The sequence below is a fragment of the Amphibalanus amphitrite genome, unplaced genomic scaffold, assembly GCF_019059575.1.
Source record: "Amphibalanus amphitrite isolate SeventyFive unplaced genomic scaffold, NRLGWU_Aamphi_draft 001392F_arrow, whole genome shotgun sequence".
In the NCBI taxonomy this organism is placed as follows: Eukaryota; Metazoa; Arthropoda; class Thecostraca; order Balanomorpha; family Balanidae; genus Amphibalanus; species Amphibalanus amphitrite.
The window spans coordinates 14,170-26,922 of NW_024882885.1; the positions used below are offsets into that span (position 1 = coordinate 14,170).

At 50.0% G+C, this 12,753-nt stretch overlaps 1 protein-coding gene across 2 annotated transcripts; it reads right to left on the reverse strand.

Annotated features, from left to right (window-relative positions):
- Positions 1-527: 527 nt before the first annotated feature.
- Positions 528-12,269, reverse strand: LOC122372725. 2 transcript variants are annotated; one of them, XR_006254921.1, is made up of 2 exons: positions 11,905-12,269; positions 528-2,446 (listed from the first exon to the last, which is right to left on the reverse strand). XR_006254921.1 is itself a non-coding variant. In XM_043350259.1 (2 exons), the coding sequence occupies exon 2, from the start codon at positions 1,974-1,976 to the stop codon at positions 1,341-1,343; it is 636 nt and encodes a 211-aa protein (XP_043206194.1). In that variant the 5' UTR covers positions 1,977-2,446; positions 11,910-11,978; the 3' UTR covers positions 528-1,340. The 2 variants fall into 2 exon arrangements, 1 of the variants encoding a protein (XP_043206194.1); XM_043350259.1 differs by having other exon boundaries at positions 11,910-11,978.
- Positions 12,270-12,753: the final 484 nt, after the last annotated feature.

A 12,753-nucleotide genomic window follows, 5' to 3' on the forward strand; every position in this document is an offset into this window, starting at 1 on the left:
TACTACTCGTGCTCGTTCGTCACCTGGAGTACTATGTAAAGTTATTGTTCGTCTATGTAAAAGTCTATTCTGGAATGATAGCCAAACGGCTAAAAAGGTTAATATATGGCGACCACAGGTGCAGTGCAATTCGTCGTTCTCGTTATGGCCTGTCCCGTAGTTCAGTTGGTAGAGCACCGGACTCCCGGTAGTGAGAGCCCGGGTTCGAGTCGCTCCGGCGCTCGATATTTGAGACTCCTGACGGGGATCGTCTGCGGTTGGTGGGAGCATCCGCAGCCAGTTGAAGTCAGTCGAGTGGGACAGGCCGTGTCCGGCTTTGAAGGGCACGTTAAACTTTGGCATCTAAATTCTCCCGTTACCCGGAATTGCGCGATCGGGCGGTAGGAGTCGGGTTCTACGCAACAAGCTCTGCTTAGCATTGGCCTCGGCTCTGTCAATCCGTCCATTCAAACATTCGAACTAAATTTATTAAAAAAAAAAAAATGGCACGTCGGCCACGTCGTACGCCCGCGCGGCCTCGCACCGGCGGAGTCGCGTCGAAGACTGTCCGGCCCCGTCCCGTCTCAGCCCTCACGGTACACAACACGTGGGCCCTCTGTCGTAAAAGTCTATAAAGAGTCTATACCTATATAATGTAAAAATTTGTGCATAAAAGTCTATATTGTCTATATATAAGAACCAGGACAGGGGTAACATGACACACACATGTGCGCTGGTGCGACGGACCGACCGTGCCAAGCGCCGGCCGTCTTTGCTCGCTTGCATAGCCGGCCCGTTTTTTCGCAATCATCCGCGGAAAATCAAACCACAAACGAACAATCATTCAAACTACACTGACACGCTTAAACTATTCGCATCCGCGCACACTTTACAAACACACACTCGCGTACAATACACATTAGTGTCTCACCGAGGCGGAGATCATTCCCGACAACAATCACGCGACCATTCATAAAACCAGTGACGGCGCAGTCTTAGCGGTCTTAGCAGCTGGACGTTGACACACACACTGGCACATATCGTTAAGTACAAACGCTTGAGAGGCACTGGCGGCAGTGAAGGTGCTGTCACATGGTCGGCACATCAACAGCCATCGCAAAGCGTACAACACAGAACTCACATTAATTACCGAAGTGAACGTACGCGAACAGAGACTACCGCTAGCTTGGAAGCACTACCATAAACAAATCTATGTAACACCGCACAAGACACTTCAGCCTGGCTCCAACAGCCATTACCGTCGCACTCCAGTCGGCAGAGGCGGGTGACAGGCCGCCTACATTGACCGGTGGCAGTCGCCACGTCCACAACGAGAATAATACAGCCGTCTGCGCCGGGTATCACACGCTCCACTCGTCCCACCAGCCAATGTCCACGCGGCCTACGTTTTCTTCGGACAGCAGTACTAGCTCTCCGACCTTGACCTCGGTCTTGTCCCTGAACCACTTGGAGCGCACGGTCAGCGTGGGCAGATATTCCCGCCGCCAGCGTTGCCGGAAATGAACCAGCAGCACCTGCGTGTGCTTCAAGCGCCGTCGGCTGCACATGTCACTGTCGGTGAACACACCGGGCGACAGCTGAGGGGAGGCTCGTCCGATGAGGAAGTAGTTCGGTGTCAGAGGTTGGTAGACGTCAGGATCGGTGCTGACGTGCGTCAGCGGACGTCCGTTCAGGAGCGCTTCGACATCAGTCACCACCGTCTGCAGCGTCTCGTCGTCAACGACCCTGTCACCAAGCATAGCTGCCAGGGCGCGTTTGGCTGACCGCGTGCTCGAACACGCCGCCGAAGTGCCGCGCGGCCGGTGGTTTGAAGAGTCGATCAAACCCTTCTTGTGAGAGAGTGTCGGCGAGCTTGGACTGGTGCCAGTGCTGGAGCGCCTGCCGCAGCTCACGCTCGTCGGCGCGCAGAATTGTACCTTGCCAGAGCACACGAGTCTGACCTTGCCTCGTCTGGCCATCATGTGTCTCATGGCCATAATGAATAAGTCAGTGTCCAATGAGTGGGCGAGCTCGATGTGGACCGCACGGGTGAACAGGCATGTGAAGTGACACCCACCCGTACCGTTTCTCTCGTTTTCGGCGTTTCCTGACGGTCATCGGTCAAAAGAAGTCCACGCCCACTCGCGCGAACACTGGCGCCGGCCCGCTCATGCGGAAGGCTGGCAGGTCACCTATTCGTGGTGGCAGCGGCTGTGCTGACCTTTTTCGACAGGGTGTGCAAGCGCGTGTGAATCGTTTCACGGTCTCTCTGCCGCAGAGAGACCTGATCCAGTATTGTTAGCTCAGGTGAGTCAGGACGTGCTCCGTCCTGGCGTGGGCGAGCTTCCTGTGTGGGTCGGTGACGATCAGCCGGATGATAACTCCACGGGCAGATAACATCACTTTATGCTTCGTCTCATAGTTGCGCTGGGCGTGCCGAAGTCGTCCGCCGACTCTGAGCAGGCCGCTGGAATCCAGGAAGGGCGTCAGCTGGTGCAGGCTGCTGCTGGGTTGCAGGTGCCTGACCTGCTGCAGGGCGGCAATAAACTCAATGGTTAAAGGTACTGCCCCACCTTTACCTGCGCCAGTTTTGAGTTGAGATAGCCAAGTCTGTGGCCAGGCTGAAAACTATGGTTCATCTATCTCGGTTGCAACCACCAGAGCTACCTAATGTCTGGCGTTCAAGAAATTTGTTCTACAGGGTGACTCGCGTAAAATTCCCGATTTGAAACTTGAATAACTTCCTGCATTCTTAACCAAATTGGATAATTTTTTCACACTACATAGGCAGGGTTACTTTTACAGGAAAACTTGAGGGGGAATAAGATTCGGTGAAGTCATGACCCCCGTCCCCCGCCGGTTTCCAGCCGACGCCAGTACCGATGTCAGTGAGTGTAGTGGCGGATCCAATGGGGGGTCACATGGGTCATGACCCCCCTGGAGCCCGGGGGCACCAAAGGTCTGCCAGAGGCACTACCGGCCTAGCAGGGACCCCACAAGCCTGACAGGGGCACCACAGGCATAGCAGGGGCACCATCGGCCTAGCAAGAGCACCACAGGTCTGCCAGGGACACCACAGACCTGCCAGGGGCACCATCGACCTCACAGGGGCACCACGGACCTGTCGGGGGCACTTCAGGCTTGTCAGAGGCACCACAGTCCTGTCTGGGCCTAGGGGCAACAGGCACACCAGGGGCACCACAGGCCTGTCAGGGGCACAACAGGCCTAGCAAGAGCACCACGGGCCTGTCAGGGGCACCACATGCCTGTCGGGGACACTCCAGGCTTGTCAGGGGCACCACAGTCCTGTCAGGGCCCAGGGGCACCAGCGGCCTAGCAGTGGCACCACAGGCCAGCCAGGGGCACCACCGGCCTAGCAGGGGCATCACCGGCCTAGCAGGGGTCCACCGGCCTCGCAGGGACACCATGGGATGTCAGGGACACCACAGGTCTGTCTTTGGCACGTCAGACTTGTCAGGGGCACCACGTTCCTTCCAGCGGCACCACGAACCTGTCAAAGGCACCTGCGGCCTAACAGGGACACCACAGCCCCCCCCCCAAATGAAATTAGGGCACCAGCAAAATTAAGTGGCATAAATCCGTTGAGTTTTTAATTTTGGGTATAGGTAGGGGCACCACTTCGATACATGCAGTGGCGGATCCAGGGGGGGCAAAATGGGCATTTGCCCCCCCCAAACGGCATGATTTTAACATTACGCCTATGGACGATGCATTGAAAGAATCGATAAATTTTTATGGTTTGCCCCCCCAAACCTCTGAGCTGGATCCGCCTCTGGATACATGACCCTCCCCTTGGAGTTTTCCTGGATCCACCCTTGAGTGAGTGCGAAGAGACAACACAGAGACGGTCTCACCGACCATCCGATCGGTATCGGGTCAAATCTGGAGTTCCGGATATACCAAGTTCCGCCCCGGCGGTGCCACTGCCCACACTCATTGATCATATCTTAGCGCCAGCAACGTTGATTGATGACTAGAATCTGAATAACGATGACTATAGAATCTGAATAGCAAATTAATTGAAAATGGTCTCAAAAATAATTTTGAAAGGGGGAACTTCCCCCTTCCCTCCCTAGCCATTCTGACACAATTTGAAAGGGAGAGTGGAATTTTCGAAGGGGGAAATTCCCCCTTTCCCCCTTTAAAAATAGCCCTGTATATAGGTACACGTTTGGGATTATATTCATTCAATTTTCAGACAAAACCATTTATTTTCAGCTCAGTTGTGCACCTCGACGTGAAGCCCATCTTTTTCGATCACTTTCTCGAGGCGCTCGCCGGTACGCCAGCGCGGCTTTCTTGTGCATCTCGACGGCGATCTCTGCGTAGGTGGCTTTGATGCGACCTTTAAACTCCCGAATGTTCGCCGGCCACGCCACGTATACCTTCAACTTCACAAACCCCCACATGAAAGTCACACGGAGTGAGGTCGAGCTTCGCCCAATCTGCTCTGTCCACCGCGCTCGCTTCGCCCAATCTGCCCTGGCCACCAAGCTCGCGCGACCTCACCCGTGTGACTTTTTCATGTGGGGGTATGTGAAGTCGAAGGTATACGTGACGCGGCCGGCGAACTTTCTAGAGTTGAAAGGTCGGACTAGAGCCGCCTTCGCAGAGATCACTGTCGAGATGCGCAAGAAAGCCGCGCTGGCGTATCGCGAGCGCCTCGAGAAAGTGATCGAAAAGGATGGGGTCACGTCGAGGTGCACAACTGAGCTGAAAGTGAATGGATTTGTCTAAAAATTGGATTCATCAATCGTCCGACCGATCGACAAGCGGTGCTATATCAGGGAGATGGAGATCTACTTCTTCAATCATGAAGTAACAACTACTTTTGATGCATATTGGTGACCGACACGACACGTGACGTGTGTCAGGTCAGGGGTGCTTACTGCTTAAATTGTTGCGCTTACAAAAACTACCAATTAACTCGGCGAATGGCGCTGAAACTTGCCCGATAGCTGAATCTCGTGTGGACCGAGGTTTCATTTTCATGGCTATCACGGTTTGGTTGCTACTCTGAACGTGCGCATGTGAAGGGGACGTGCACACATTTTGACGGACACTGTATGTACGCTGCCCAACACAAAGTGTTACATTTTGGGCTCAATGAGTGAAAGGGACTCGCCAAGCAAACTCAGCCCATGAGAGCCTGGTGAGACGCTCTGTTCGCACGAACGACCTTCGAAGCCCCGAAATGGCCCTATGCGATCGCTTGATGTGAGCCTCCCGAGCCAACGAGTAATACCCTATGCGCGCAGCCAGACTCACCATGAGTGTGACAGAGTCATCTGAAGCTGAGCACTTATTAAGTTTTCGGACTACCGTAGGACTTGAGTGAGTGAGTGCCGAGAGGTCTGTGGCTGGATCCTGTCCTGCAGGCTCTCGCATGGGACAGGCCTTCTTTAGGCAGGCTCGAAAGCTTAGGGGTCATCAGAGGCCGGCGTTGGTCAAGAGTTCAGCGTGATTGCAAGTTGTGTACTGTTTTCAGAAGCCCTGTGGGTGGGACCCAAAAGATCAGCGTGGTAAAGATGTCAGTGTGTCGCCTTCAGAAGCGCTTCGATTATCGGTTACCCTTTGGGGCTCTCAGAGGCGTCGGTGTGGGGCCCTCACTGAGGGTGCGGGATCCGTTGAGGTTTTGGAGTGATACCCTCAGGCGGTGCTCTCAGGGACCGGTGATGGCTAGTGAAGGACTCTCAGAGTCGCCGGTCAGGACTCTCAGAGTCACCGGTGAGTGGCCATAGCCATGATGAGCCTATGTGGGACCCTCAGATACCTCGGTATGACGTCCTTACAGTTAGCGGTGTGGGACCATTAGTGCACTGGCGTTGCGCGCTCAGAAGGCCGGTATGGGATTAAAGCTCAGCGAGACTAAGGGCTTATGTGGTGCCTTCGGTAGGCACCTCAGCATAACCGGTAGAGAGCCCTCAGAGCCGCCGTTGCATGCTCTGAGTCAGTACGGTGCAGGGCCCGGCTCTGCACTGACTGGGACACACTGAGCCTGGACTTTTTGTTGTCTGATTGGGAAGAGTTGGGTAGCGCCACTGATGCTCACGTGCTGCTGGACATCTTTATGCGCACCTGGAACAGTCTAACCGATAAACAGTGTCCAGAATGTAGTGTGCGGACGCGCCGGCCCCACTGCCCATGGCTCCAGGACGCTCTAGCTTAGGTGGGGGAGGCCATTAATGCTTAAAACATTACACAAGCCGATTGGCAGCCGTTTACACAGCCTGATGACAAAGCGCTGTATCTGTCCCTGAAAAAGCAGTTAAACAGCAAAAGCTCTCTAAAGATTTTCGCGGATTTTGGAGCACCATGCGGAAATTTGGCCTGTCATCTGGGAGCGAAAGTGATGACGCCCATGTGACTACTGCCTGATCCCGACGCACTCAATGACTTTGTCTCCCCTGTGGGCTTCCGACTGGCGGCAGGGGTGACAGTGAGTGAAGATAAGTCGCGGCTCGTAAGACCAGTGAGAGTCTGCGCCGCTATGTTTAAGCTCACCCGGCGACGCTGACGGAGCTGTCGGCCGCCGGTGCCGACGGGGTCCCTCTGCTAACAGTCAGGCAGTGTTACCCTGCGGAAGGTCCGCTGCTGCTGCGCAGAGTGAACGCATTACTGGTCTCCGGTGTCTTTTCCTCGGCTTGTAAAACGACGTGCATTGTGCCGATTTTTAAATCTACATAGTGACCGCACATTGCCAAGCAATTTTAGACCCATATCTTTACTGAGCGTCTTGACCAAAGTAACCGAAAATATTGTACGTATGTATATGTAGTCTGTCTTGAAAGTACCGCGCAACAGTGCGGGGGATCCATCAAGCCTGACCGTCACCGAAGCAATCGACATCCTCTTCCATTCCACAGGTCAATTGGTTCGGTAAATTTCAAATTACAGCAGGCTCTTCCTCGGTCAGCTTTGATGGATCCACCGTTACTTTGCGCGGTAGGTACTTTTAAGACAGACTGTAAACTCGATTTAGGACGCTCTGATCGACGTCACCTGGGTGTCAGACAACACCGACCAGGGCCTGCTGCCGTCGATAACGGCAGTGGATTTGAGCAAAGCGTTTGACAGCGTCGATTACGGCGCCCTCATCGAGAAGCTGGCCTGGTGTGGCATGCCTTCCCACTGGTTTGAAACTTATCTCACTGACAGGAGACAGATTATTTTATTCCTTATGGTAAAATAATTTCTTGCGCGAACGACAGGGCCCATCCTTCCGAGAACGGCATCACTGACCTCAGAGATTGAGTCGAGTGCTCTATTTCCGCACTAGAAAAGTGGTTTCCACGAAACTCTCTGAAAATGAACGAGACTAAAACGAGCTTCATGATCATGAGGACAAAACAATCAATACTGAATCACTCGTCTGACGAATTGAAAAGACCCGAAGCTGACGCATAGTTGGACTAAGCCGATAAAATGTTCTTTCGGTAGGGGGGCGCTGTGTGTCATCGATGCCCTGTAGGACGCGGTGAACCGCATGTATGGCTACTTCTACGCTCACATTAGTGAAAAGTGACTTCACATCAAACGAGACCATCCTCTTCCCTCTCACATCTGCGTCTTTTAGCCGGTCGAGAAGGTCAGCGGAATTCTTCAGGTGTGAGCAGCTGATGCTCCCCAACGCGGCTGATAGTTTGGTGAGACATTTTGCGAGGCGGTGTGGGGCACTGTCCACCCCCGAAGTGATGGGGCGCGTGGGGCCGCCTTCTTTGTGAAGCTTTGGCAAACCCTTCATCTGTGCTGATCTTGGTTTCTCTTCCAAAAGGTACTGTAAACGTTTGCCCCTTTCTGATCGCCTTAGAAGTTTTCTGGCTTCTTTGTTAAGCTTTTCGCACGCTTTCTTACAAGAGCCGGAAGGAACTTCCTCGTAGACGGTGGCATCTGATAGGAATTCGTTCATTTTTTCGTCATATGTTGAACGGTCGAGGATGACAACCCCTCCATCCTTGTCACTTGAGCTAATGACGATGTTGTCGTCTTTAGCGAGCTCTTTCGGGCTAAGCATGTAGCGTCTGGGAATCGAGAGATGAGAAGAGGAAGCCATCGTCTTCAGACATATGAAAAACCCTTGTTTGAAGCCTTTGCCCACCTCCGAGTCAGTAGACTTGATGTTACTCATTATGAAGTCTAGCTAGCTTTTACTGTTCTTGCCAGTGCCAAATTTGAGTCCCAGTGACAGCGCTTCAGTTTCTTCTTGACTGGGTGGCCGACTAGACAAGTTGGTGATCAGGCGAGCATCTCCAGCATGTTTCCAAGAGCTTGATGCGCAGAGCCGGGACAGTTTATCTAGTAACAGTTAGAGGTGCCTTTTCGCCTTGCGTTTTAATTGTTCCTCGAGGTGAGCTGGAAATAAGACGAGAGTATTATCTACGCGAGAAATATTTTAGAACTGAGAACCAAGCATTATTTTTGAAAGACTGCATAGAAGAGCAAGTTCTCCCTCGTTCTGCACCTCGTCAACTGTACTCGAAACAGCACCCGTTCAAAGGCTGCAAGAGCTTATCTAGAGGATGGTGTGGAAACTCCGAAACTTTAAGCAACAGAGCAGCCATTTTAAGAAGTCGTTTCCGGCAGCCCTTTCCAGCACACCTCGAGGAACAATTAAAACGCAAGGCGAAAAGGCACCTACAACTGTTACTGGGCAAACTGTCCCGGCTCTGCGCATCAAGCTCTTGAAAACATGCTGGAGATGCTCGCCTGATCACCAACTTGTCTAGTCGGCCACTCAGTCAAGTAGAAACTGAAGCGCTGTCACTGGGACTCAAATTTGACACTGGCAAGAACAGTAAAAGCTACCTAGCCTTCATGATGAGAAACATCAAGTCTACTGACTCGGAGGTGGACAAAGGCTTCAAACAAGGATTTGTCACATGTCTGAAGACGATGGCTTCCTCTTCTCAGCTCTCGATTCCCAAACGCTATATGCTTAGCCTGAAAGACCTCGCTAAAGGCGACAACATCGTCATTAGCTCAAGTGACAAGGGTGGAGGTGTTGTCATCCTGGACCGTTCAACATTTGACGAAAAAATGAACGAACTCCTATCAGATCCCAGATGCCATCGTCTACGAGGAAGTTCCTTCCGACTCTTGTAAGAAAGAGTCCGAAAAGTTTAACAAAGAAGCCAGAAAACTTCTAAGGCGATCAGAAAGGGGCAAGCGTTTACAGTACCTTTTGGAAGAGAAACCCAAGACCAGCACAGACGATGGGTCTGCCAAAGCTTCACAAAGAAGGCATCCCCATGCGACCCATCACCTCGGGGATGGACAGTGCCCCACACTGCCTCGCAAAATGTCTCACCAAACTATCAGCCGCGTTGGGGAGCATCAGCTGCTCACACCTGAAGAGTTCCGCTGACCTTCTCGACCGGCTAAAAGACGCAGATGTGAGAGGGAAGAGGATGTTCTCGTTTGATGTGAAGTCACTTTTCACTAATGTGAGCGTAGAAGTAGCCATGCGTGCGGTTCGCCGCGTCCTACAGGGCATCGATGACACACAGCGCCCCCCTACCGAAAGAACATTTTATCGGCTTAGTCCAACTATGCGTCAGCTTCGGGTCTTTTCAATTCGTCAGCAGAGAATTCGTCCAAAAATCAGGCTTGGCTATGGGCAACCCGCTCAGCGCCGTACTAGCTCCACTTTACATGGAGCTGCTAGAAGAAGATCACTTAACAGTGTCCCAAAATTGAGTTTTGTCTTGGGTGTCAGAGGGGAAAATTACCCACCAAAAAGAGGGGAGAGAGTGGAAAACTGCTGATTCGATTAGATCAAAAAGGAGTGAGAAATGACAAAAAGCATGCATTTTATTCTAGGGTGTAGAATGTTTGATGCTAACTGGGCATCCACACAACTGTCTTTCTATAGGTAAAAAATCTATGTTTTCTTGGTTGGGACTTGGGAGTGGAAAATTGTTCTTAAAAATGGTGGTGAGAGTGGAAAATGAATTTCATTTGGATGTCGTTTCCCACCCAAATAGACAAATTTTGGGACATTGCTAGACCAACACCAATGGTTTAGAGATACTGCCTTGTGAAGGCACAATGTGTTATAGAAGCAACAAACTTCTTCAACACCAGGCACTTGTAAAACTTGGGACCAAGGCAGAACATGGTTTCTAAGCCTGACTGCCCCAGACTTGGCTACATAACTATGTCAGCTCAAAACTAATGTTAAGGTGCAAGACGTTACCTTTAAGCACTATACCTAATGAACAGCATCAGCACATAACCAGCAGACACACCATCCCAACCTCCATAGGCGCGGGAGCCGGGGGGGCAGTGGGGGCAGCTTGCCCCCCCAACTCTGGGGCCGTGGGGGCGGTGCCCCCACAGCTTTGAGACGGAATACCACTTTTTTTGCAAATGTTTTCTTTTTTTGTTGAAAAAGCCGAGGGGTGAAAAATAAGTGGCCTAAAACCGGTGAGAAAACTAGATTTGGGGGTACCCTAGGTTGATCTCTATTATGGTGTGCCCCCCCCAGTCGGAAAGTAGTTCCCGCGCCCCTGCCAACCTCTCCCATGCTTTACCCATTTGAGATTTGCGGCTGGCGCATCTCTATCTTCATGCTTCCTGTCTGTCCTTTTCCCCATTGAAGGGTCTGGTGAGGAAGCCTATCAGCACCACTTAGCAGGTGAGCCATAAATACATCCCAATACCTTAACAGACACATATTGAATATTTGCTCTTTTGTCAGTATAGCATGATGGAATAATATCAGAAGTCAGTTTGTAAGCAGCTGAACACCAAGGCCTCACATATTATTCACTGTTTGCGTGCCCAAGAAACTTCATACTTCAAGCAAGCACGTAGGTAGGTACCTACTTGCATGCATGCAAATGTTTTTCCATGAAGTAGGTAGGTATGTACCTATACGAGTAAGTAGAATATGGTAAAAAAGGATTGGATCCTCATAGAACCCTATCTCATATCTGGCATCTTTGTGGGATGCTAGGCTTCGGATTACTATTACCACAAGCTTGAGTAAAGAGTGTCAGGGCAGTCAACAGTTGAAATAACCTACCCAACATAGGTGGCGGAACGGGGGGCAACGGGGAACCATGCCCCCCTTTGATTTTGGCATTTTAACATCAGCCCTATGGGCTTTGCATTGAAAGAATGGGACCAAAGTCCAAAGTCAGCAGTGCCCCCCTTAATTGAAGGTGTTCGGCCACCACTGCTACCCAAGCATATCTTGGACCCCTCACTCCAGACTGCAAAAATCCATACACTATGCCAAACACCTTGTGGCTCTCATGCACCTAAATTCAGCGCAAACAGTTTTGCACTGAAATTTTGATATTTATGCCAAGAAATCACACCTATTTTATCCAAACTGTTCCAATCACATGAGAGAATGTCAACTGATGGAAAGGTGGGTACTCAATTCAAATGTAGAGTGTAGTGAGTAAGGTAAGCTAAGGTCAGATCTTATCGTCTCATTCCAGAATTTCTGAAATTCTTAAATTTCACTTCCGCCAATTTTTTCGTTCATCCTTACTCCAAAACTTTGGAACACTGAGTCATGCCAGACACTGCGCTGTAATTTTGGTGCCATTCACCAATTATGCCGGACATGTTGATGGTAGCATGGATTTTTTCCAGTCTGGCACTCCGTCAATGCCCTCGAATCCTAACTTGACATCCGATGAAGGTTATCTACTTTCATGTTTTTCACTCATGCACACTAGCAACAACAGAGGAAATAAAAATCGTAAAGATCAGGTCCTACATGCCCACATGGCCTCTAAATTTTGTGTGCATACACCTAAGATAAGGTAGGGTTTGGAAAGATTAGCTCAATCACTCAGTTCTTTCCTATTTTGATTTATTAACATCAGTGAAATCCAACTACACTAAATTTGTGATTCTTGAATATTTCTTTTCGTGAATATGACTTACCTCACGTCTTGAACTATCTTCAGGAAACCATTCTTCCCTTGTAATCACTCATAAGACGCGCACCCACCACAAACATATCCCGAAAAGCTTAAACAGTCGTCAGCTTTGTCTCCAGCGTGAATAACAAAGTGATGTGGGGTCCACATGACGTCAAATATTTTTTTTCCAATCTCGAGAATTACATGTACCATGGTAAGTAAAATGTGTTCCAAAGGTCAATTATATGCATATTATTACGTTTTAGTGCAAATAATCCAAATATTGGCCTTCTAATTGGTAAAATTATCAATAAACTCTTTTTGATGACGTCATTATGTAGGGGTTGTTTTTGCTTCCATATACAAGTACTTATTGTGGTATGACAGTTTGACGTTTGTGAAAAGCGATAATGTGAACACATATATATTGCACAAACCGGTTTCGATATCACTTCATCAGTGTGCAAATATATAAATAAAACACACAAAATACAAAATACATTTTTCGTCTCCGTTTTGTATTTTGTGTGTTTTATTTATATATTTGCACACTGATGAAGTGATATCGAAACCGGTTTGTGCAATATATATGTGTTCACATTATCGCTTTTCACATACAAGTACTTATCTTTTGAAATGAGAGCACAGATGGTGACAATTAATGGCGCAATATTTCAGCGGTTTTTATGTGTGACAGTAGGAAATGCGGCAAAAGCAATCGCAATCGATTAGATTGCTTCCATATAGCGTTGGCTGTTGGCCACCCAAAACGAATTTGAAGGGAAAACTGAAATAAACCATGGCGTCCGGCTCAGATGCCCAAATCGTTTAATTCCTCATGTCAGCATTTGCATGGCAAAGGCTGACATGC